The sequence below is a fragment of the Chrysemys picta genome, chromosome 2 (genome assembly GCF_011386835.1).
Source record: "Chrysemys picta bellii isolate R12L10 chromosome 2, ASM1138683v2, whole genome shotgun sequence".
NCBI lineage: Eukaryota > Metazoa > Chordata > Testudines > Emydidae > Chrysemys > Chrysemys picta.
The window spans coordinates 205,394,623-205,420,801 of NC_088792.1; the positions used below are offsets into that span (position 1 = coordinate 205,394,623).

The following is a 26,179-nucleotide window of genomic DNA, read 5'->3' on the forward strand; positions in this document are numbered from 1 at the left end:
ACTCTGCTGAACCCATCAAAGCTGCTCTTTAAACAGCTGAATAAACCATTTAGCAATATGAGGTGATGCCTTCCCCAGAGGCAGAAAACACTGTCTTCCCAGTTTGTAGTTAATGCACATGGGAGCAGTACTCAGACAGATATAAAATGGCAGATATTTAAAAGGACGGCAGACCTTCCAATTTGAACACTGAAATAATGTTGCAGTTGTTTTATACAATCTTATCCTTTGAGTTATTTGGATAACAAAGTTAAATGTAAGATGAATAAAATCTCTCCTGAGAGAGTCCATTTAATAGGCTACCCACCTTATAGCAAACAGGATTTGAGTCACAAGGTTTCCTTTGAACTATAATCCATTAAAAAGCAAGGGCTGTATAATAAAAGAAATGAAATATGGTAGCATGATTTTATGATTTCTAAAAGCCCAGCATTAAAAGAAATGTTTTATGACAAGCTGCCTGAGCTGTGTGAAGTGCAAAAAGTAGGCAAATAAGAGAAATGGTGAACATGAATTAGATTTGTAAAATCCTTCCAGCCTTGATAATATAAGGCATTATAAATAACACACGGAAAACTAACAGGGCACTCTCTCTGTTGCATCCTGTTTCTGCTGGGCATATGATTTAGGAAAGGGAGATTGTTATAGACCCAGCTAGGGATCAAATACTCTCTGCCTCAACTCCAGTGTAGTTTAGAGCAGCTTGCAAGATGCTCTAATATGAGTCCGTTGAGTATATTCCCCTATAAACAATGCTGGGAATAACTAAAAGGCATCACATTCCAGCCTCTTGCTTCCCCACCAGTAAAGGGAGCAGCATGTAGGAGTCAACTCCGAAGGCTCTATGTGAGCCGGGGACCCTCATGATAGGGGTATCCCCAACAGGGGATTTACAGGAGGTTTCTGCTTGTTATACCACCCGAGCAACAAAAAGGGAGCAGATTGGGACAGAGCATCTCCTCCATTTTTGTTAGTGCATGATTATGATATATAGATAGTGTCCCTTAAAAACGAAAGATTAGAAAGCTCATTTTCCAATAAATGTGCTAAACCTAGTGGGCCAAATTCTGCCCCCCGTTACATGTGTGCAATACCATTGACTTGGATGTGGTTCCAATAAAGGCAGAATTTGGTTCAGTTTAGGTATCCTGATTCTGGCCTACAGTTAGTTGTTCATCAAGTCATTACTGATGCTAAAAATGCCTCCAGTGTTTACTTGCACTATGTGCACAGGAAGAGGAAATCTGACTAGCAAGAAAAAGGTGGAGATGGAAATGCTCATTTCCTTTAAAAGCGTTCCACTACATAGAAGATGTAAAAACAAATCATCAGAGCACCACAAAGGCAAAATTTTAATGTCAGCACAGCAGCCAAGAAACATAAACACTAAAGAAATGTTCGTGTTAAAGTTCTGTTCATGCTGCTAGCTGCCTTTGCTTTTTGAGAGATTCATATTTTCAAGCATGGTAAGTGCAAATGCCTTTTCAGGCAAATGCCTCCAGTTTACTATTTAATTAGTAAATTAAAATGCAAATGCCTCTAGTTTACTATTTACTATTTTAATTAGATCCTGATCCTTCATGCACTACTCTGAGCAACACTCCTCTGAAAATCAAGAGGAGTTTTACTTATCAAAGTGTGCAGGGTCAGGTCCTTCATTAGTCTGGAGCTTAGCTTGCTCCCCACTTTTGGACTTTACTGATAAGGTTACACCAGGCACCAAACTGCCTGATTTTCAGATCTGTTGAGCACTTGCAGCTCCTAGAGACCTTAATGGACGCTATGGGTGTTCAACACCCATGAAAATCCAGCCACGGTGACTGATGTGCCATAGCCCTGTTTTAGAGGTGGGACAGAGTTGTCTGATCCAGGGGAGGGTGAGATTGCTTCAAGGGGGGAGTTCCTGGATGGCACCCCCATTGCACCTTGCTCTAGAAGGATGTAGCATGTTTCCCATTTCTAAGCCAGGTTAGCTCTTCCAGCTGGAACAGAGGCAGAACAGGGCCGTGAACAGGGCAGAACGGGCACACTTTCTTGCCACTAACTTTGGGGTGGTTTATGCTCTTTTTGGGAGCAGTCCTGTGCTCAGCAGAGTGAAGGATCTATAACCATGGCTAGCCTCTAAGTCCGGATACAAGGACTCCTTGTGCCATATTCCCCTCCTTGTGCACCTACCCAGGGATCATTCACAATCTGGACTTATGCCTGTTTTTGGTTGGATAACCCTGACGTTAAGAGCTACAATTCATTATGCAAGCAACTGAGGCAATAGGTTTCAAATGAGTCTAGAAACCCAGTTTTTTCCTTCTCTATGCAGTGTGGAAAACTTCACTAAACCTGTCCATTTGCCTAGGATGCTTTCCTCCCCCTGTTGTCCCTGCTTGCTGACAGCAAAGTAAATTAAAAATAGAAAATTATAGCTATTTATGCAGCCCAAATGCTAACAATTTGTATTCTTCTTCTTCTCTTGCCACTGGGCAAAGCTAAGTGAGTCACCCTCATAAAAAGAAATCTCACCTTGTGGTTTAATCACCCTTTTCCTCATCACTAAGAGTAGAAGATAGTTATCCATCCCATATCTCTCTCCTCTGGGCAGCTGTAGTGTTTATGATGCCTAGAGGGCTGGATGAAGACTGCACCTCTTCTTTTAATGTAGAGGATTACACAAACTATTATGTGGAGAGACTAACTCTTCCCATGGCAGAGGTGATTAAAAGTCCTGCATGGCATTTCAGACTAGTACGCAAACACTTGAAGAAAAGATGATTTATCTGGTACCAGCGATTCAGCCAAGCCAAGGTACATCAGTCATTGTGCACTAAACTGCCAACATTCATTCCCTACATTTCTCCTAATCACTGGAGAGGTGATAAATAAGACAGTCTTTCAAAATCCCATAGCAGCTAGTCACACAGAGGGAGATTTTCAATGTCACACAGCAATTGAGAGCCCAACTCACATGGACTTTCAATGGGTGTTTGCTGCCTGGCTGCCCTTTAGAACTCTCTCCTATATTCTCTTTAAGTAGCGGAGATAAATGTGTGAAATATGGCTGCGACTACAGTAAGTGTGTAGCAATAGAATTGAACAATTTCATGGGAAGAAAGAATGAGAAATCCTCGGACTGTCATAACAGTTACTTTTTAAATCTTATATTAGACTTTCACAATGCAGAACAATTAGATGGGCTCCGTTTTTAAAAAGGTAATTGTAAAATGAAAACTTGAAGACCATGCCTTTAACATAGCTCTGGGACTTCCAGTCCATTAGTGAGACACAAGAAAAAGACCAAAAGATCATCAGATTCAACACTCTGTGCAACAACGAGAACTAGTGTACATTTTTTTTTCTGGTGACTGCTTTTTATTAGAGTAATTAAACTTCATTTTGCTGCAGGAACTGCACATTCTGCCATACTTATTGTATCTAAGAAGTTTCATAGGTTGACTAACATACCAATACCTCATGGTAAAAAGAGACCCAGAGCTTTAAGATAGGTGATAGATATTTTACCTAAGGAAAATGCCTAATCTTACAAAAAGTGCCATGAGATCTTTAACGTCTGGGCAAAGTAGTCTGGGATTTTGAAGTCTTAACCAAGAGACTCTACCCACAGGAAACCATGGTACTTGGAGGATGTGGTGCTGTGCCAATCTTGCTAGTATATGAACTTGTGGTTCCAGGGAGGCTATTTTAAACTGGAGACTGAGACCACTAAGCTAATCCTCCAGATGTTTTACTTTTGAACTCCTATTTTAACGTGAAGCAGCTGTGCTTTGTCTGTTTAATGGACTTTTGCAGGTTATTAGTGTGTAGCTGGAAAAAATAAACAAATGAGAAGGGACTGAATAATTCCATGGAAGAAGGCAGTTTCTTATATTGTTGAAAAGTAGTAAGCTTCACTATACATTTTTAAAACAGGGCTTGGCAGTTTAGCTATGATCCGCATTAAGGACAAAAGGAGTTACTCATTTAAATTCATGCATGCTGCTTTTGAGTTTTTAGTATGTGGACTTAGGGCATACGATCAACTAAATCCATGTAAATATAATGCATGGGAATAAGCAATGGTAATTCTATATCTGTCCTCAGGGACAAATGGATGAGACCCTAAACAAGAAATGTTCATTCCTGAACAAATGAATCATGGATGGATTTTTATTTGCTTTATTAGTGAAATAAGGTTCCCATTGAAACAATTGCAAAGATGCCTGCAGGTGTTTAACTGCTTATGCATACTTGCCCCCATTGCTTCATTACACAGATTTTACTTCACTGCTAAGATTGCTGAGTAAATATCATGTGTCCTCAGAAGCCAGCAAAAATTTGCACAGCTGCCAAAAGTAACTCACTGATATCCGAAAAATGAGGGAGTAAATGTTAGTCTTGATAGTGGATTGCAGAATGAAGGTTGGCAATGGACACAGCATTACATTATAAGTTAGTTGCAAAACTTTGCACCAGCTATTTCAGCCGGTTTTATTGTTCCCTTTAAAAGGTAGCACATTTGCTTATAGGACATCAAAAAGGTCCAGACTGGGCTGTTTGGGGCAAGAACCATCATTTGCTACTTCTACAATGCCTAGCACAGTGAGATCCCAGGTTGAAGCATTTATATGCTATAACAATATAAATAAGAATAAAGTTCAAAACCCTCCATTACCAAGTATTTGCCACTTACAGAAGAGTCATTAACTCCAAAGATGTCTCGCACATCCCTGACAGTGTGTTTGTTCTTCTTCCTCATAGTCTGAGTGTAGGTGTTGTACCTTCTTTGTACTGCGGCGGCTTGCGTGCGGGTCAGTGTGGACAGCAGGGCTTGCCCATCCTCTTCTTCAGCCCCCGAAATCAACGTAGATAGGCCCACATCTTGCAGCCATTCAGCTTCAAGTTCCCCCTCTGTGAAGGAGTGAGAGTGTTAACGTGCCTTGTATTGGGTGGGTCGGAGGTAGCACAGTTGGTTTAGTGTGCCAGCCTTTACCTCAGGAAGACTCCATTTCCAACCTGTCTTGGGCCACACAAGTAAGTAAAATTTACTTGTCAATCTTGAAAACAATCCCCAGCTTGGCTGTCTCTGCACAGAAGATATTTAGGAGAAGAACAGCAGAAGAATGGTAATTCAAGCCCACTGAGGTGCATTAATACAGCATTGTGAAGAAGATAGCATAGTGCCTGCCCATAATTGCCTGGAAAATTCACTAAACAATAGCCCTCATTAAAGAAGATGAATGAAACTCCTTTCAGTCCCACATATGTTGTGTATGGATGCTGTCATTTGACAAAGGAAGGCTGGCAGTAATCCCCTCTAGTTTCACAATATCCTTTTGAGATGTGGTGACCAGTACTGCACAGGGTATTCCAGATGAGGCCACACCCTTGATTCATATACAGGCAACACAAATAAATATGTCAAAGAGGAAATGGACTAATTTTCTCTTTCAGAGCAAAAGAACTAGTTAATGAGCTCTTTCTTAACATATTATTTTCTTAATAGCACACTTGCGTTTTCACATTTGCTCTAATTTTCCTTCCTGATGTACCAGAACCTGTACAATTGTGTCTCTCAAACTGTAGACAATTTACTTAACTTTGGCAGTTAGATGCACAAAGAAACAATTAAATTGCTGGGGTTTATGTAAGAGCCATTGACCTTGTTGCTTAACTTGCTTACCTTTCCACAAGCCTCCAGAAACATAGAATATCAGGGTTGGAAGGGACCTCAGGAGGTCATCTAGTCCAACCCCCTGCTCAAAGCAGGACCAATCCCCAACTAAATCATCCCAGCCAGGGCTTTGTCAAGCCTGACCTTAAAAACCTCTAAGGAAGGAGATTCCACCATCTCTCTAGGTAACCCATTCCAGTGCTTCACCACCCTCCTACATAACTTAATCTCCTGGCTGTGTGTGTATGGCAGAGTGACCAATTTATTGATCCACTCCCTCATATCTGGTGTAACAGCTTACTTCCACAAATAGGACTAATGACTGCTCCTTTTCCTCCTGCCTGAGTTTGGAGCGGATGATTCTCATGCTGTTCTCATTCATCTTTTTCAGGGTCTATTTTCATCTACATACATTGCTGCTCCATCTACATTCTCTCCTGTTCCAGTTTCATGATTAAATTCATCTTGGCTCTGGACCTGAAATGTTCTTTCCAAGAAAATGTTTGTAAATCAAGCTTGGCTTTCACAGTGCCAATGAAAAAAATAGGGCTATCAAGGGATTAAAAAACTTAATCACAATTAATCGCACAATTAAAGAAATTAATCGGGATTAATCGCATGATTAATCCCATTGTTAGACAATAATAGCATACCATTTATTTAAATATTTTTGCATGTTTGCTACATTTTAAAATATATTGATTTCAATTACACAGACTACAAAGTGTACAGTGCTTACTTTATATTTATATTTGATTACAAGTATTTGCACCGTAAAAAAACAAAACAGTATTTTTCAATTCACTTAATACAAGTACTGTAGTGCAATCTCTTTATCATGAAAGTTGAACTTACAAATATAGAATTAAGTACAAAAAACTGCACTAAAAATAAAACAGTGTTAAACTTTAGAGCCTACAGGTCCACTCAGTCCTACTTCTTGTTCAGCCAATCGCTCAGACAAACACGTTTGTTTACATTTGCAGGACATAATGCTGCCCGTTTCTTGTTTACAATGTCACCTGAAAGTGAGAACAGGCATTCTCATGGCACTGTTGTTGCCGGCGTCACAAGATATTTAAGTGCCAGATGCGCTAAAGATTCTTATGTCCCTTCATTCTTCAACCACTGTTCCAGGGCACATGCGACCATGCTGATGACAGGTTCTGCTGCATAACAGTATAAAGTAGTGTGGACCGACGCATGTTCATTTTCATCATCTGAGTCAGATGCCACCAGCAGATGCTGATTTTCTTTTTTGGTGGTTCGGATTCTGTAGTTTCCGCATGGGAGTGTTGCTCTTTTAAGACTTCTGAAAGCATGCTCCACACCTTGTTCCGCTCAGAATTTGGAAGGCACTTCAGATTCTTAAACCTGGAGTCGAGTGCTGTAGCTATCTTTAGAAATCTCACATTGGTACCTTCTTTGCGTTTTGTCAAATCTACAGTGAAAGTGTGCTGGGTCATCAGGGCTGGCTTTAGGCTGATTCCTTGGAATCAGGCCCCATGCCCAAGAGGGCCCCACGCCCAAGAGGGCCCCACGCCCTAAGCGCCTTTTAAATTTTTTTTACTCACCCAGTGGCGGTCCAGGTCTTCGGCGGCACTTCGGCGGCGGGGGGTCCTTCAGTGCCGCGGAAGACCTGGAGTGAGTGAAGGACCCCCCGCCGCCGAAGATCCAGACTGCCACCAGGTATTCGAATCGGGCCCCGCAGTTCCTAAAGGCGGCTCTGTGGGTCATCATCCAAGACTGCTATAACATGAAATATATTGCAGAATGTGGGTAAAACAGAGCAGGGGACATATAATTCTCCCCCAAGGAGTTCAGTCACAAAATTTGATTAATGCATTATTTTTTTAACGTGCGTCATCAGTATGGAAGTATGTCCTCTGGAACAGTGGCTGAGGCGTGAAGGGGCATATGAATGTTTAGCATATCTGGCATGTAAATACCTTGCAATGCCAGCTACAAAAGTGCCATGTAAATGCCTGTTCTCACTTTCTGGTGAAATTGTAAATAAGAAGCAAGCAGCATTATCTCCTGTAAATGTAAACAAAGTTGTTTGTCTTAGCGATTGGCTGAACAAGAAGTAGGACTGAGTGGACTTGTAGGCTCTGAAGTTTTACACAGTTTTGTTTTTGAGTGCAGTTATATAACAAAAATAATCTACATTATGAAAATGTAGAAAAATATCAAAAATATGTAATAAATTTCAACTGGTATTCTATTAACAGTGCAATTAAAACTGCGATTAATCACGATTAATTTTAAAATCGCAATTTATTATTTTGAATTAATCATGTGAGTTAAGTGCGATTAATCAACAGCCCTAAAAATAGTAAAATGTGGCGTGAGCATGGTCAAAAAGATATTCTGCTTAGATGTCACCAAGAGGTTGGTGGATAGTTTTCCTCATCATTTGTCCAGCTGTAGTACTTACAAACAAGAGCTAAGTAGGAATGACAAAAAGCAAAGGATGATTGAACAGGAGTGAAACTATTTTATTGAATCATTTTATGCAGTAATTGTTTCTACCATGTTTTAGCTAAATGGTCTTAGTTAAGGACTAAGAACCATTTTTGGTTTTGTTTTAAAGTTATTTTCACACAGTATAATCCTCTGGTTCCTATTTAGAAATCAGTGTCTAGAAACCCTGATAGGGAGCCAGAATCCTCAATATTCAACTCCCTTTTTCTTTCAGAGAGTATTAGGGAAGAGATGTTTCTTCTTAAGGCTCATGACAATGTCCATCTCAACTTTTCCTAAATTCTCATGCCACTCTTTAAGAATTCAGCTTTGCCCAAGTGTCTCTGCTCAGCTCAGGGTGCAGCTCTGAAATGAACCTATAGAGTTGCCCCAGTTCTCAAAAATGCAAAGAACCTGCATTTTGGTTCCTCCTGTGATTCCATGGCACACAGCCATATGTCTAAATACCTCACACCTTATTGTTGATGGGATGACAAACCTGCAGCCAGGGGCCTCCCTGTACCCGTTGGTGAGGCTACTGCTCAGCCCTCTGTGATGTCACTAATGTGTTCATCGCTTGCCCCACTTCAATCCCGTATCTCTCAAGATGAATTCTCTTGCCCTTGGTTACTAATGTCAATAGTATGAAAGTTCTCTGATCTTTTTGAAAACACATGATCATGAGAGAAGGATTATTTTGTCCCTAATAATATTTACGTTGGGCACTATTTTCCCTTCACTTCCTCCTCAAACCATCTGTTCTCTTCCTCTCCCATTTTCCTCAAAGATGTATCAAAAGATTTTTATTATTTTTAATGAATTTCCACATTGGTTTTCTTGTGTTTTGGATCATTAGTAAGTAGTACCGGTATCATCTAAATTTGATTTATAATTATAACTGAGTATTCCAAAGACTTTTGGTCCAATACCAAATATTTTCCAAATGCTCAGTAGTTAGAATGAGCACTTCCTCACTGAATATGTTTCTGAAAGCAACAATATTCAGGACACAGAGGTAACTGCAGCGTAGAAATGTATTGGATTTTACCCTGCAATTTTATTTTTAATTCAGAGCAGAGGGGACCAAAAAACCCCCAAAACCAATGAACGTAATCAGACAAACGATAAACCTGAGAATGCAGAATAATCTATATAGTTGTGAATGTTTCAGTTAACAGCAGTGTACTGTAATGTTTCTGAGAAAGAGGATAATTGGTAACAGCTCAGATATTCCCTAGACTCCACAAAGGTTCAGGTACCTAAAGAGTGCAATTAAATTGCATTGAATGTGGTGGTAAGCCAGTAACATCCTAATTCTCAATAAAAGTTGAATTGAAAGAACACAGTACAGTGCTTTTAAAATATAACCCTAGATGTTATGTCAGCTCAGGCTTCTGATAAAGTAGCACAGTTTGCTTTTGGATTGTAACAGACTTGTGTAATAATAACAGACATGTAAAATATCAAACACTCCCCATCTCAATTTTCAATTTTCAAATATATTAGCAAAAAGACCAGGGGTAATTTATTTCGAGATGGCATAGAAAAGTGGTAACATATTCAGTATGGTTCATATTAGTGATGGGTGAATTTCAAAAAGTTTTGAAGTTTGGATGACATGAGTATCCAAAAATACAGATCCAAACAAGCTCTCTTAGGTTTAGATGTTGATTTGGAAGTCTTATAAAAACAAGCCCTCACAATGATACATCTGAATGATATCCAGATTGAAAATGGTTAAATAAACCTCTTTTTCTGGGTGTTGCACAACTTTCTCTTTGGGTCGTAGCTAAAACAAGGAAGAGGACACATGCAAGAAATTAAAAGAAAACCAAAAAAAGATTAATTGGACTTCTTTTAGTCCTCAAATAGATTCAGTTTTGGTTTGTTTCATGTTTGGGGATGAAGTTTTGTTTAAACTCCTCTCTTAGCTGCACCATTTCATTTATCTCCTCTCTCTTACTGAAACATGGGTAAGATCAATTCAGAAAAATCTTCTCCAGAAATCAGAGTGCCAAATTCCTGAAGAGACAACATTGAGTAAGTCTCTCTCTATATCTATATCAAGAACTTACTTTGTGTTGACTGTTAAATTCAGAAATTGAGCTCCCATGGACATAGTATCATTTTGGCACGTTTGTGATTCTTGACTAATACTATGGATGGGTGAGCCCAAGCCAACCCTCCAGATGTGAATACCTCTGACTTTAAAGGAAATCAGCATTCCAACCCACATTTTGTGGCTCAAGCCCATCTGTACATTAATTACATCCATGCTGGGAGTTTGGAGGCATGGAGATCAGGACATCAGTGAAAGAATTTAGTCAAAGTAAAATATGGGAGGACAAGTTTGGAATTTGTATGCTCACCATCAGCTGGTTTGACTTCTAATAGTGTTTGTTCTTCTTGTCCTTGTTCACTGTTTTCTTTGATACTTTCCACTTCACACCAGAAATCCTCCATTGAGGTGCTATCCACGGAGGCTTGGGAATTGGAACGGCTGAACATGGGATGACGTAAGGACTCATTGGAAAGCATCCTGTTAATTCTTCGGCACTGAGGGAGGGATTTTCTGGAAGAAGATAACGATCAAAAATGGAAACACTGTATCTTTTTTTCCCCCTGAATTTCTATCTTCTAACACAAAGATGAAGCTTACAGTCAATGCATCAACTCAGTCTGTTTTGAGGTGGGCAGTGGACATAATGGTGGAAACAAAGGACAGAATGAAGGTAGTCTTCTCTCGGAATTTTCTCATTTCACAGTTTCAGTCACAATCTTAGGGTTACCTTTGTCATTTTGTTTTTTTGATTTAATAAAAATATTTTTTTTATATTGTGAAGTGCTGATTATTAGCAGTGGACTGGGCACTGGCCTGGGACTCAGGAGACCTGGCTTCTCTTCCCAACTCTGTCACCGCTCTACTGTGTGACCTTGAGCAAGTTACTTTACTTCTTTGTGTTTCAATTTCCCCTTCCCACTTTACTCTGTCTGGTCTGTTTTGCTCCTAAATTTTTCCAGGCAGAGACTGTCTTATACTATATGTTCTGTATGTCTACTATATGCCCAATGAGTGTATGATCTTAGTTGGGCCTTTTTGCATGATTGTAATACACACAATAAATAATACTAAGTGTGCAATGGGATTTGGAAAAAGGGTCCTAGTGGCATGGAGATGTGTCCCAGGAACTGGAGAAGAAGCTTCTGTCACAGGGCCATCCAGTCCTCACCTACTTGAATTAACAGAAATACAATTTCTCTTCCTCTTCCTTTTCAGTGTGCCATGATTCTGGCCAACAACCCCTTATTCAAACCCACAGACGTCTCACTCCATAAAAATGTATTTCCCTTTTCAGGGTTCCCCGTCCCATCACTGTTTTCATGGTGGATTTATAAACAAAATGATTTAATGCCAAAGAATTAACTTATTCTTTCCCTCTTGTGTAGTTGTTCCGAGCTGAGGTGCTGGCTGTTTCTCTGAGAATGCCGGAGCACTCCTTGATCATTTGGGTGGTCTAATCCGATTAGTGCTGCAGCCCAGAGCTGAGCTCAAGGCTAGGGATCAGCAGTGGAAACAATGGAACAACAAATTCCAGCTGTGGACATGATCAGTGCTTATACAAGGCAAAGCAGAGCTGCTGTCCCATTTCTCTCTTTGATTATGGAATGGCAAATGGCATGCTTGCCAGACATGCCCATTTGCCACTAGCCAGATGATAAGGAAGGGATTTAAGCTTTTAAATGGGTGAAGAAAATATTTCCAAAAAGCAGAAAAAAAATATTATTCTGATAAATGCGCTTTTGGAAGAGCAAAGTTGTAGTCAGTGTTTCCACATATTTTCTCGTGAACTGTTAGTGGTTTAAACATACAGGGACCATTATTGTTTTAATAAGGGCAAGGCACAATCAAGAAAATACAAGGGGAATTCATGACATCAAAGTGGTTAAAGCTATTTGAGTGATTTCCATGGAGTTTGTCCATTGGAGAGACCAGAGCATCTCAATTGGCTTCAGGTCATAAAACCTCAGATGACTGAGTCACCAATGAAATCATCATATGGCTCTGTGTGGAAACTGTTATCCCTGTTATTTCCAAAGTCATCCTCTCCTCCCCCGCTCCCATGCATCGGCAAGAAACACAAAAATGTAAATAAATCCCAGAGTCTTTAAAAGCCATGTGGCAATAGCTCACAGAGAGCTCTAATAAAGTTTTAGTTATTAAAATAAAACACACCATAGCCAATGCCAGTATCTGAAGGGGGAGGCAGTGTTTGCTAGTCAAATCAATACAACTACTAATGTTTCTGATCTGATGTTCTCAAAGTTAATACAGAACATAAATCAGATGAAAGGTGCACTTCTATAGTGACTAAACCAAGATTGGAGCTCCATTGTACTCGGCATTGCAGAGTTGTGCTCCAAAGGGCTTATGATACAGCAGTTGTTCTTAGTCAGGTGCTACAATGTCCAGGGTGGTGTTAGGAAGCTGTGACCACTTTACCCTACCCAGAGTGTTAAATAGGAGAGGGTTCCCAGCTGAATGAGGGGACAGGTCCCTGTATAGAAAAATTTGAGGACAACTAATCTAAATAGACAAGATAGACAAAGGTTAGGAGAAATAATTATTGTCTCTATTTTACAGACAGGCAACTGAGGCCTGGATAGATAAAGTGACTTGCCTAGGGTCACACATGAAGTCTGTAGCAGAGCCAGGAACTGAAACCAGATGTTAAGAATCCCAGTCTAGCATTTTTATTACAAGACATCTTTCCCTTCTCTGTAATTAAAATGCAAATGAAGATTCTTGTTTAAAAAGAGCTTCTACATGACACCATTTCAAAGAACAGTATCTTTGTTATAAACCTTTGTCAAAAATCAAGCACACATATCAGGTCAGAATTCCTTTAACAACAGTCATTAAAATGAATGCTCCTTTCATTCCTGCAATCAAATCTATGTTGAAGAGGCAGCAGAACATGTTCCCAGATAACATAACTGGCTGGATTGGACTGTCTTTTAGTCATTGTCAGGGAATTCAAACATTTCCTGCCTTCCAAGTGTGTGGAATACTGACCATGACCCTTGCACTCCTGGAGCATCATCCAGTCTGATCTCTGGGCTCTGACTCCTTCAGCACTCAGCTAACTCAAACTGGGGCCTTACATCACCATATTAGGAAGAATCTGTACAGAGTTGGCGGTTTCAACAGCAGCTAATATGGTATTTTGTAACATTACCATACAAAAAACTAAATGCAAAACAGATGAGTAGCATGGCAACATCTAATGTGACAACCAACATTTACCAAATACATCCAAGGTTACGGAGTAATTAACATATATTCAGAACAACATTAAAAGTACAGAACAAATTTTGAATATCAGAACAGTCTCCCAGGAGTTGCATATTTGAGCTTTGTTATCTCATCTCAGATTAAATCACGCTGTGTAAGATTCACATCACGAGAATTAGGCAGTGACACATGCATCTTATTGGTATACAACAGTTTGCTTCCAGGTGGTCTGGTTCGCACATTATTCTGATGCTTGCTATTAAGAGCATGTGTATTCAAGTAGACTTCCAGCTGCCATAATAATCCATATATGTGGACCTTTGGTCCTGGAGGAAGTGTTTTTGCCTGTAAGTGACAGCAGTGTTTGTCTGCATTTCCTTCTAGCAAATGTTTTCAAAACAGTTTCAGAAAAAATATCCCAGGAGAAGCAAAGCAGGTCTATATTCTTCATCACTTTTAACTCACTCTTGAAAGACACTGACTGAGCTCTGACTCAGCACACTGGATGTGAGTGTTCCTAGAATAACAGCTCAGCTGAGGCTAAGTCACCAGGGAACAATGGAAACAGACATCCTACCCTTCAGCAGGGCCGGCTCCAGCTTTTTTGCCACCCCAAGCGGCGAAGAAAAAAAAAACGATTGAGCTGCCGCCAAAGTGCTGCCAGAGAGGACAAGAGGGAGTGAAGGACCCGCCGCTGAATTGCTGCCGAAGACCCGGACATGCCGCCCCAACAACGGACGGACTGCCGCCCCTGTCCATTGGCCGCCCCAGGCACCTGCTTCCTTCACTCAATGGGGCCAGGGTTTTTAATTTTTCTTGCTGGCTATTAGGCCACTAAACTACTGAGCTGATCCTGTTGCTCTTTAAGAAACACTTGAAAAGAAGTAATGATACAGGAGTAGCAATTGTAAAATTTAAGCTTCATCTATCTTAGTTACCCTCTCTTCCTTTCCCAATTTTTTTACAGGCAGGCATGAGTTGATCAGATAACAGTCTGACCAAAAATTAAGAGGAGAAGCTCATACCCAGATTTTCTAGACAGAAGTAAAGACAAATGCAGAAAATGCTGGGAGAGAGAAATGAGGTTTCAAACATCAAACAAATACTGCAGTGCATGACTAAAATGGATGAAATAGTTTTCAGGGTTGGGATTTACAAAGCTTGCAAAAGGCAATGAAGATGGTAAAAGAGCGACAGTGAAAGAACTTGCTGCAAGGCCGCGCTCTCACTCATCATTGATTAAAGAAAGAGTTAATTGCCAGTAATGAGAAATATGACGGTATCATGTTAAAAGTTTTCCACTGAAAACACTTTTGCAAGGAAGCAGGATATTTCCATAGAATACAAGGGAATTGACAGTTACCTTCTAACAATGAAGTAATGTAATGGTGAATCAGACCTTCTATATGTACATTTTATTTTCTCTCTGTAGGAAACCAATGTACAATTTAGAATTTGATACCACATTGATTTTGATACTGCTCAGCCAATCCAATAAGCAGCTCTTTTCACAGAAAAGATAAATCAAACCACACACAAAGGGCTAGTTTTGGTGACACCTAATTATTGTTCGGCGGCTGAGAAATGATAGGTCAATGATTGTGTTTTCAATTTAATTAAGTGATGGGTGGTGAAGAATCTATAAAACAGAAGGAGAGCAATGAAAACACCTTGTATTCAAAAGTTGCATTTAAACCGTATACAGGCAGAAAAGAGAGGGAACGTTCTTCTTGTGTGGTTGTAAAGATTCATTTCATATGACCACTGTGTATGCCACACCACAATTAGTCTGCATAAATGCTGATGGGAAAAGGTAATTGGAAGAAGAAGAGTAAAAGTTCTCACAATTACTGTAGCATCAGGATCTCTTGTCGCATGCAGTATTCACCAATGTTGTGTCTGAGTAGCTAGATTATCTACTGTGTGTTAGCATGCCTTCAATGGCACAAAAAATGCTGTAGGGTAATGTTGAATCTGGCCCCAAAACTTTTCATGCCTGAATTTCTGACACATGCACAAAAATGCATTTCTGCCCCCTCCGCCCTTTCTAACTGCCTAGTTGTTATTTTTTTAAAGCTTTGTAGTGGGCACTTAAAATCATATAAGAGACTTTCCCTTGTGAATTGTGAACCAACTTCATTATAAGCTGTTAGAGAGTTGACATTTCTTTACCAGTTTCATTTAAAATCTACTTTGAGAGACAGGTATTGTTTTTCAAGAGAACACACAACTGATGCCAAATGTGTCTCAGACCTATGATACAGATATCCAGTGTAAAGCAATAAGTTGGCCTACATTAGTACTGTTATGCCTTTTGACCCAAATATTTGAGGTCTTAAAAATGGATGTCAGCTATTTATTTGATGTAATCCTGTTTATTTACGAAGTGTACACAAAGTCCTGTTTCCTGGAACATAGTAGCAATTAAACAATAAAAGGCAGTTTCTTTGGCCACAGTTCCAAGCCTCTTTCCAGCTAGTATTCTGCCTCCAAAGCTCTCTTTACCTTCTCTCAGGGCCTTGCTTCCACTGTTTCTCTTGCTGTCTACTAGACTATTTGGCTGCGTGTCTTTGTTTCTGGTTGCTTTTGGGAGCTTCTGCCCACAGACACACATACATCCATCAGACAATTACCAGTGAAACCCCTCTGCCCACATAGCTCTGTTTCTGACAAGCCTTGCATGTGGCCTGTGCTTTGTGTGGTGGCTCCTATTGTTTCAGGAGCCTTTACTCCAAAAAAGGAGCTTATCTGCTTCTTACATTTATCCTGACTGAAGGGCATCCGTCGTGCCCACCAACTTCAATGATGCTTCATCCAAACTCCATTGTAACTTTACCATGCAGGTGACAAACAACATGAGAGTGCACAGACAGTGCAAGAACATGGCCAATACTGGATTTCGCTATTGATTTTCACAAAGGGCCCAGTCTCAAGACCTTGTAGAACTGGGCCCCAAAATCACATTCAAAGCTCTTTTCAGCAAAGTGCTATTGTTAAATAACCTGAGATCTCATGTTGGCATGACTTGATTTTTTTATTACAAAACACACAGTATGTCAGTGTTGCACATTTACTAGTGAGCTATGAAGTATTATAATAAATACTGTAACTAATATTTTTATCTTTCAAGACCTTTCTTCCCACCTCCAAAATACATTTTGTCTGGTTGTAATCTTGATTTTTTGACATTATGCTCATTTGCTTAATCATAAAACATCTGCCCATTCTCCCAGTCATTAATAGGAATTAGTAAGATTGTGCTATAATGTTTGTGCCCAAATGTTACCTACCACCAGTTAATAAAAAACATTTTACTCTTTAACTATAACTAGCTTTTATACGACATGTTCAGAAAAAGGAATTGAAATCTTGCTAAAATATTAATAAGGAATACACTGTGCCTGGCCTGTGCATAAGCAGTAGAGAATGGCCATGAATCTTCCTCTGTTAATGAGCATTCAGCTTGAAGGCCAGTCACAATCAGGGTCCTGGAACTTGGGGGAGCATAAAGACTATTCCTTCTAAGTGCTCCCTGGGGTGGATAATGACCCAAAAGGATGGGGAGGGGCAGGAATGAGGTGGCACACAGCCCCGACTCTGTCTTAAACTAGCTCTGTCACCAAACCTGTGGGCCCAATGTACCAGGAGTAGCATATAACACCCACTGAATGCTCCCCATGCAAGCTCTGGAAAGTATTATATTCCTCCTCACCCCCAAAACAAAGCTGTCCCTCAGTGGTCTGCCTGAATCCTAAATGATTCAGAATAAGAAGTCTGTGTATTATCAATAATAAGAATGCACTCTGAAAACTTTCCTTTGGTGGGTTGGAAAAGGATGCTTTCTACAAACATATTAAGAAGCATCTTTACTTAGTAGAATTTGTATTTAAAAGCCAAATATGCTAGTTTAAAGGTTTTATGAAATTCAGATGTGAACAAATTTTAGGACTGTACCTTAGGCCTAGATCTAAAGGGATATAGTTAAGATAACAGTTAATCATCATATTCAATTAAACCTTCCCTATGCATCCCTTCCAACTTGCAAAATCCTGCCTTATGGGGCCACTTAAAATATCCTCAACAGTTTCCAAGATCATAAATGCAAGGGAAGTAAGTTCTTTTGGCCCTTTGGTGTTTGCATAAGGCAGATTTCACTGTAAATGAAAACCCGCACATAACATTAGATTATCAAAGTGTCTTACAAGCATTAGTTTATTAGGTCTCTATATGTGAAGAAGATAAATTTCATTTGGAACTAGAATAAACTCAGGCACACAGCTAAGTGACTTGCTCAAGGTCACATAGTGAATGTGTGATGGAGCCAGGAATGGAATCTAGGAGCCCCCACTCCCAGTCTTCTGCTCTGATCACTAGATAACACTCCCTTTCTGTGTTTATATATTCTAGTCTCATTTATGCATGGTATTGTACAAATGGGGGGGGGGGATAGCTCAGTGGTTTGAGCATTGGCCTGCTATACCCAGGGTTGTGAGTTCAGTCCTTGAGGAGGCCACTTAGGGATCTGGGGCAAAATCAGTACTTGGTCTTGCTAGTGAAGGCAGGGGGCTGGACTTGATGACCTTTCAAGGTCCCTTCCAGTTCTAAGAGCTAGGATATCTCCATTAATTTTTATTTTTATTTATTAAATGGTAAGGAGGGGAAGGAGCCTTCACCAACACCATGCCCTTACGCATAGGCAAGTCCCAATCTCTAAGTAGTAAAATCCATTTATTCATGTCTGAATATTGGTGACATATCAGAGTTTTTGGAAGCCTTCTCTAGTCACTGCTATCTTCGAACACTCAGCAGCTGACCTCCCAGTGATCTGCGCACACTATCTATCCATCTCCTATCAGTTACCCACCTGTTATGATGGCCCACCAACATTTCCATCCCTACGCCTGATGTGACTAAAGTACATAGGTTTGCACCTGTTGATTTTTGACAGCAGGGTCTGCTTCTCTCCGATAATATTTCTAACCTAAGCATTCATCTTCTTTTCTGTCCAGGAGATAAATGAGAATCTTTGTCAGCACTACATCTCAAAGGCTTCAGTTTTCTTTTTGTCAGCAGCATTAATTTCCTATGATTCACGTCCATAAATTGCTGTGGAAAAAATTAAGCTTTTCACCAATCATGTTTTGAGATGGCGCAGTTTTTCCAAACTTTCATAAAGAATGCCATGGCTGCGCGAACCATTCTTAATCTTCTGATTTCTTTGGAACTGCCTCCTTGGTGGGATATACATGATCCCAGATAATTGAATTCATCTACTTGACTGTTAATCGGAATATCCACTTGCATCTCGTTTTTGTTAATCATATCAACATGCATGTATTTTGGTTTTGCCTCATTCAGAGATAAAACATTTAGTGAGGAATATGGACTAACAGATTCCAACATTTGTTGTATTACATTGGTGGCTGTAGCAAAGAGCATTGTGTTATCAGCATATCTGAAGTCAGCAGGGCTGCCGAGAGTGCGTTCGGGCCCCGGTGAAAAAATTTTTGCCCCCTCCCCTTCCCCCCTCCCCCCCCGGCAAGGGCGGACCAGCTAAAACAGGGCCAATGAGAGGGGGGGGAACCCGGGCCTGGAATATTTTCTGGCCCCCTAGCAAGGGCGGACCGGCTAAACAAGGCTGACGAGACGGAGGGGAAGCTGGGCCCCGAGCCCCCTTCCAGACCGCCGGGCCCTGGTAATTTGTACCAGCTTCTCCCGCTCTCGTTGGCCCTGGAGGTCAGTTAAGAGGTGTGCACCAGTGGAAATCCCAGCTCCATTTGTTTTGTCAAAACCTTCCAGGGTTTGTCTCATAATAAATCCTGTATACATGCTGGAAAGACTTGGGGACAGAATATACTCTTGCCTCACACCCTGCCCATTGGAAAAATCACTTGCTGTCATCTGCGACTGTTTGCACCATGGTCTATTGTGGACAGTAGAGGCTTATACTGAGTTTAATGAGATGCTTTACAATCCTCAGGTCTGCCAGTATTCTCCAAAGAGGGTCATGCTTTTAAGTAGTCAATGAAACACAGTATCAAAGAGTGAATATACTTTCTGCATTTTTCAATGATGTTATAGATGTTCATGATTTGATCACGTGTGCCTCATTCCTCTCTGAAACCAGCTTGTTTTGGTGGTAGTTCTGCCTATATCATTTGCTTAATCTGATCCTGGATTATGTAGAGCAGAACGGTGCTCGCATGAGATATCAGGGTGAGAATAAGATTGTTACTATGCTCTGATGTCTCCTTTCTTTGGTAAGGGCAGAAAGATTCCCTTTGTCCAATCATCCAGCCAATTTCTAGTCATCCAGACATCATTACCAGTTGTCATAAGAAAAAAATCACAGTCATCAATCGCTTTTAATAATTCTGCTGGTATGTTACCTACCCCTGATGTTTCTCCAGACTTCATTTTCATAATAGCACGCACCATTTCTTCTTGCAGCATTGATAGCTCCAGCTCTGTACTCCCCTTTCTGTTGTTGTCCTGTATTTTAAGTGGCTCTGATGAGATAGACACAGTAATTTCTCCACTAGGTTTAAGAATCTGAAGTGCCTTCCAAAATCTGAGAGGGACGAGATGTGCAGCATGCATTCAGAAGTCTTAAAAAAGCAACACTCCCATGTGGAAACTACAGAATCCAAACCACCAAAAAAGAAAATCAACCTTCTGCTGGTGGCATCTGACTCAGATCATGAAAATGAACATGTGTTGGTGTGTACTGCTTTGGATCGTTATTGAGCGGAACCTGTCATCAGCATAGATGCATGTCCTCTGGAATGGTGGTTGAAGCATGAAGGGACATGAATCTTTAGCGCATCTGGCACATAAATATCTTGCGACGCCGGCTACAACAGTGCCATGCGAATGCTTATTCTCACTTTCAGGTGACATTGCAAACAAGAAGTGGGCAGCATTATCTCCTGCAAATGTAAACAAACTTGTTTGTCTGAACAAGAAGTAAGACTGATTGGACTTGTAGGCTCTAAAGTTTTACATTTTTAAATTTTTGAACGCAGTTTTTTTCTACATAATTCTACATTTGTAAGTTCAACTTTCAAGATAAAAAGATTGCACTACAGCACTTGTATTAGGTGAACTGAAAAATACTATTTCTTTTGTTTTTTACAGGGCAAATATTTGTAATCAAAAATAAATATAAAGTGAGCACTGTACACTTTGTATTCTGTGTTGTAACTGAAATCAATATATTTGAAAATGTAGAAAACATCCAAAAATATTTAAATAAATGGTATTTATTATTAACAGTGCAATTAATCGCAGTTAATTTTTTAAATCACTATTACGTTTTTTTACTCACTTGAAAACCCTCCTAAGAAGTCTGACTACTGTGAACATACCTTTTGTATAATTACTGTGCTTGTAATCCTTAAGTTTCAGACATTTTGCCTTAATGTATTCCCCTACATGTGAGAGCTCATAAAGGCTAGTGCCCATAATGGCACTAGGCTCCTTAGGGTATCTGGGGAAGGTGCATGGTCATGGTGCCCATGCACTTCAGTGCAATTGGCTCCACGTGAGATAAAAGGTCACACTGAACCTTTCCGAAAGGCAGTGCATCAGCCACTCATTGCTTCCCAGAGCTCTGGGAGGCATCAAATCTGAAGTAAGCAAAAAACCTATGGGAGCACGATCACCCATTGGATGGTGAGCCTCTGCACTACCTATAGCTGGTCACTCTGCATTACAGACACAGCATAGCAATGTGTGTGCATTTGTATACAATTGTAAACATGAATAAGATTAGAAAGAGTGGGCTAACGTGCAGACTGATCCAGAATCTATTCACACCACATAATATGGGATGGAAAGGCCTTTCCCAGCAGCTCACATTTAGCCAGACTCATTATTTACAACATATACGTGATACAGCTACAACTGCAACAAATCTAGTGAGTCTAGAGAACAGATGAGGTTTAAATAATTCAACAAGCAAAGAAAAAGACTAAGAAAAACCCACATGAGCTTGTGCACTGGAGGTTGTTAAAAATTTGTTTTGCCTCTAGAACCACCAACTAGTTTGCACAAGAAAGGAGAAACATGGAAATATTAAACACACAAAATGGTGCTAAAATAACGGTTGGGGCAAATTTTCCATCATCCTCAATACAGCCTCTAATTTTGTCCAGGCAAATACAGTAATTGTGCACTTACTGTATTTGCATGCAGAAATACTTGTTTGCAAGTGCAAGATTGCCTGGGTATCTATTTATCATACTTGAGATACTTCTAATGCAGCTATCCCCTTAGCACTGAAACACCGTTATTACTGTCCTTAGATAGTAACTGAGAAAAGAATTTGGCCCTAAGAAACACTGAAAAGCACAGGTATTTCACCCCTAATTCAACCCTTTATGACTCTAAGGTTTGATATAGTGAAGGTGGTGAAACACTGGAATGCGTTACCTAGGGAGGTGGTGGAGTCTCCTTCCTTGGAGGTTTTTAAGGCCCGGCTTGACAAAGCCCTGGCTGGGATGATTTAGTTGGGAATTGGTCCTGCTTTGAGCAGGGGGTTGGACTAGATGACCTCTTGAGGTCCCTTCCAACCCTGATATTCTATGATTCTATGATAGTTTTACAGTCTGATCCTTTGTACTTCTCAACTGCTGACCCTCACTATATGGGTGATGTGTAGGGAGCAATAGTCCTATTTCCCATGAGTCTGACTTTTAAGTGTGACAGACTTGGTTTGTGATGACCTGCTCACACATGGCAGGGAGTCCCTATGACAGCTTTAAAAATGTAATTTTGTTTACAAAAATCCATTTAGAGCATCCCAGGATCCTTAACTTCAAATCTCAGTGCTCTATAACCATTCACTTCTTACCTTTACTTTTAATTCTGGTTGTTGCCATTGCAACTTTCACGGTAATATATTTCAAGTCAGGGGCTAAGCATTAGAATTCACAAAATATTAACTACTAATCACATCGCAGGATTCATATCAAATACCCTGCATTACATTAGCAAGCGTTATGGTCAGTAACGTTTGCAGGATCGGCCTGAAAGAATCAAAAAGGAATTTTTAAAGCCGTCTAAAAAAATTCTTTGGTGGGGACTTCCAGTTAAATATTTCCACAGAGGAGGAGACAACACTGACTGTTGCAATAAAAATCCTGGGCCAGATTCTCAGATAATTGTAGAGTGTCGTAGAACCATTGACTTCAATTGATCTCATATGTAAAAACCAAAAATACCCTTATTCATGGTATTAATTACACATCAGAATATTACAAATGGAAGAAGTTTAAAAACAAATGTACTTCTCACCATTTCTCTCTGCTATCCAACAGCCTGGGGTTTGCCATAGAACAATTTTTAACCCATAGTCTATCTTTTCCATGGTGTGTTGTAATTTATGGCATATTGGGTAACTGTGATGGAATGAAAACTTGGTTGGAAAGTTTTTTTACCCAAATAAACATATGAGCATAGTACTATTTTATGTTACACAAGTACACTTGTAGGGATTATAGAGTAGTTTGGAAAGAGTCACAAATCAGCCGAGTAGAATATACAGTGCTTGTGCTGGTAATACAACTTAATAAAAACAATGTAGCTGTGATGTCTAGAAGAATTACTTAATTGCAATCTGCTTCTGTTTTTGCCTAAAGAAAAACAATCATCTAACATGGCAACTGCAGAAGAATGGATGATTAGTTCTTTATCTCTCTGTATTTCTAGGTACTTAATCTGGACCTTATCCCCAAAGTATCTAAATCATTTTACGTGCTAAAAAGTCAAGATACAAAAACAAACAGCTCAGCCATATAAAGATACAAGTTGAAATCCTCATCTTATTGAAGCCAATGGGAGTTTTGCTATTGACTTCAGTGGGGCCAGGATTTCATCCCCAGTCTATATATAAACAACCACATTAGAATTGAGATAAACAGGAAACAATTGGGGCTAACTTGTTTATGTTCCTAAATGTCAATTTTTTAGGTTTTATTAAAAATAATTTAATTTAGAATGAAATAAAGTAAGTAACAACGAACCTCATCTACCACTAAAGATATCATTAATTGGTATTTTTTGTAGGTATCAAGGCAGAGATGGGTCTTGAGGAGACATTTAAAGGAGAAGGGGTTGGTAGACTCACATACAAGTGCAGGGAGGGTGTTTCACTTATAACATAGGCACAGTTTGTGCAAGAAGTTGTCAAATGAGTGATTGGGGCTGGTATCACTGACAGAGTGATGGCGGGTGGAGTGAGACAATAGGAGACAAGGCCAGGTAAGCAAGGAGGAGCAGAATTGAAGATGATGATTGAACTTGATGCAGAGAAACAGGGGAGCCAAGAAAAATGGAGTATAAGGTCATAGAGTTCCAACAAACTACACTCCCTGGTTCCAATGTGTGCAAAGTGTCATGAGAATCAGACTTCCCTTATTGTGTGTTTCCGTTTTCAACAGAGGTGTGAAGAAAAAGATGGAAAACAAGCATTTCTTACATTTTGGCTACCCATTTCTCATAAACTGGGAACCTATCAAAATAAATGATCATCTGTGGTGTTAAAGTGATTACTCAGCCTGTGCAAAACTACCATAAGAATAGTTTCTGCTTGTGGGATTGTCAAGGCAACATCATAAATTCCAAATGTTATTTTTCTAACTTGAATCATTCATACTGAGATTCTCAGTATAAAATGGGCTTGATTTAAAGAACCAATAGATTCAGCAATGGCTCCAAACTGCTTGGACTTCAATGTGGGCTGGAACTACTTGGCCATATTACCTTTCTTTATAACATCCATAAAAAGGACAAAATCACAGTAAGCAAAATATTTTAAATGGGAACATAGGAAACCATATACCAAAGGGTGATCCAGAGCCTTCCAGTTTCTCTCAGCTACTTTAATAGTGGTCACATCCCACAACCTTTTGGCTAGGTATTTTTTTTTTACTTATTTTCTTTAAAGGTTGACCAAAAACATTTCATGCTGAAGGGCTCTGAAGGCTGCAGTATGCAGCATACCAGTTACTTCAAAGCAAGCTATTCACCCTGCCTCCAGATTCTTTGAAGGTTCTGTAGCTGGAGGGAATGCTAATCTTTATAAAAAATGATCACTTTAAGGGTCTGATCTTGCAATCCTTTACTCATGCGTGCAGTCCTAACTCATAGATGTAACCTACATAGTCAACAGAAGTATTCTCATGAGGAAGTATTATATCTTTACGGTGCAATTCTTCTTCTATTGAAGTTTTTTTTTTAATCATTGGCTTCTCTAGCTCTTAGAAATCTGTGAGGGTAGTGGGCTTTCGTTTCGAGAGAAGTATTCAAGATTCTAATACTTGATTAAAATCCAAACATGTTATTTTAGCTTGCAAACATATTTAAATAGTACAAAATACTAATCTGGATTATTCCGGGAAATGGAATCCTCCTATGGCATAGAAACCCTCTAGCAAATTCTACACCACACACCCCAGGCATCAATATCCTGGGTGAGCTCTGGCTGCTATGACAGCCTATAGAAAGCTTGAGATTGTTCATAGCAGTACTGGGAGACTAGCTTGGCATGGGCCAATTCTAATATTGATGGGAGTGCAAAAGGGACCTTTGAGTATTCCCTCTTTGGTGGTGCTGAGTGTTCCTCCACTACAACTGAAAATTGGACCCTAAACGTCAAAGATTCTGTTTTGGTGCTTGCTGGATTAGGGCAGCAATATCACTGAAACAGTAATCATTAAAATATCATCCTAGCCATAATCAGGAGTATTTCGCATCTTTAAAGCGCTATACAGACTATAGCTAATTAATCATCACTATACACTGAGAGTTGGGGAAGTAAGCATCGTTATCCCCATATTATAGATATAGAGGAGTAAAAGGGACTTGTCCAAGGTTACACAGCAATTCTGTCACAGAACTAGGATTAAAATACAAGAATTCCTGGCTCCACTAGAGCATGGAATCACTAGTCTGATTTAAAAGTGCTGTAGACCCTGGAATAGAGCTCTTCCTGCTTTTAGAGTGTTGCCTGGTTGGAGCTTTTAACTGAGCTTTGTCAACCCACCACATATTCTTGACAAGATGTTCTATAAAAATAATTAATATCACTATGCAAACATAGATCATGTCCAAATGCTCAAATGTAAATTGACTGGTAAAACTAAGCAGTTGTTGCTCTCTAGCATCACAAATCCATGTTTCTCTTTCCATTCTTGTCTAGATAAGTGCCATGATGCATGCTAGGGGTGAACAGTCTCAGGGTGATCATCCATCTTTTAATGATCATATCATCTCGGTGACTATGCAGGTGCTCTATGAATGTTACAAATCTGTAACGCTATCCTCCCACGAGGACCCTGTATTGCTTATCCATGCCATTGTTATAATACACCTTGGCTGAACTGTTATAACATTCTCCCTTTGGAGAATTTCCAGGCAGGGGCTATATTTACGTCAGCTACAACGGATTCAAAATGCCTCTGCCAGGATTTTTAAAACAGACTAACATCTTCTTCTGTTTCACTCATATTGAGGTCATTACACTGCCTTCCTGTAAACGTATTAGGTTGATTGTCAGTTTTGTTGTTTCAGACACTTAGGCATCAAAATCAATGGGGGTTAAGCAGCTAAATAGCTTTGAAGATCTGGGCCTTACCTTTTTCATTTCAGCTACTATAGCTGCAATCTACAATTTGCTGCTGATGGGTCACTGCTTGTTTCTGGAATCCCAGACAAGACTGTAGACTTTGGGTAAAAATTTCAAAAGTGCTTAAGTGACT

General features: G+C 39.8%; 1 protein-coding gene across 13 annotated transcripts in view; it reads right to left on the reverse strand.

Annotated features, from left to right (window-relative positions):
* ARHGAP28 (Rho GTPase activating protein 28) overlaps nucleotides 1–26,179 on the reverse strand; it is a 174,597-nt gene that overhangs the window by 40,928 nt on the left and 107,490 nt on the right. For 10 of the 13 annotated variants that reach the window (XM_005303105.5, XM_065585261.1, XM_042843392.2 and 7 more), the window contains 2 exons: nucleotides 10,495–10,697; nucleotides 4,682–4,899 (listed from right to left, as the gene is read on the reverse strand). In XM_005303105.5, coding sequence (XP_005303162.1) covers nucleotides 4,682–4,899; nucleotides 10,495–10,663 — 387 coding nt within the window. In that variant the 5' untranslated portion in view covers nucleotides 10,664–10,697. Of the gene's footprint in view, nucleotides 1–4,681; nucleotides 4,900–4,981; nucleotides 5,075–10,494; nucleotides 10,698–19,811; nucleotides 19,990–26,179 lie in introns of all 13 variants that reach the window. The other 3 variants (XM_065585263.1, XM_042843377.2, XM_065585264.1) reach the window with 2 other exon arrangements.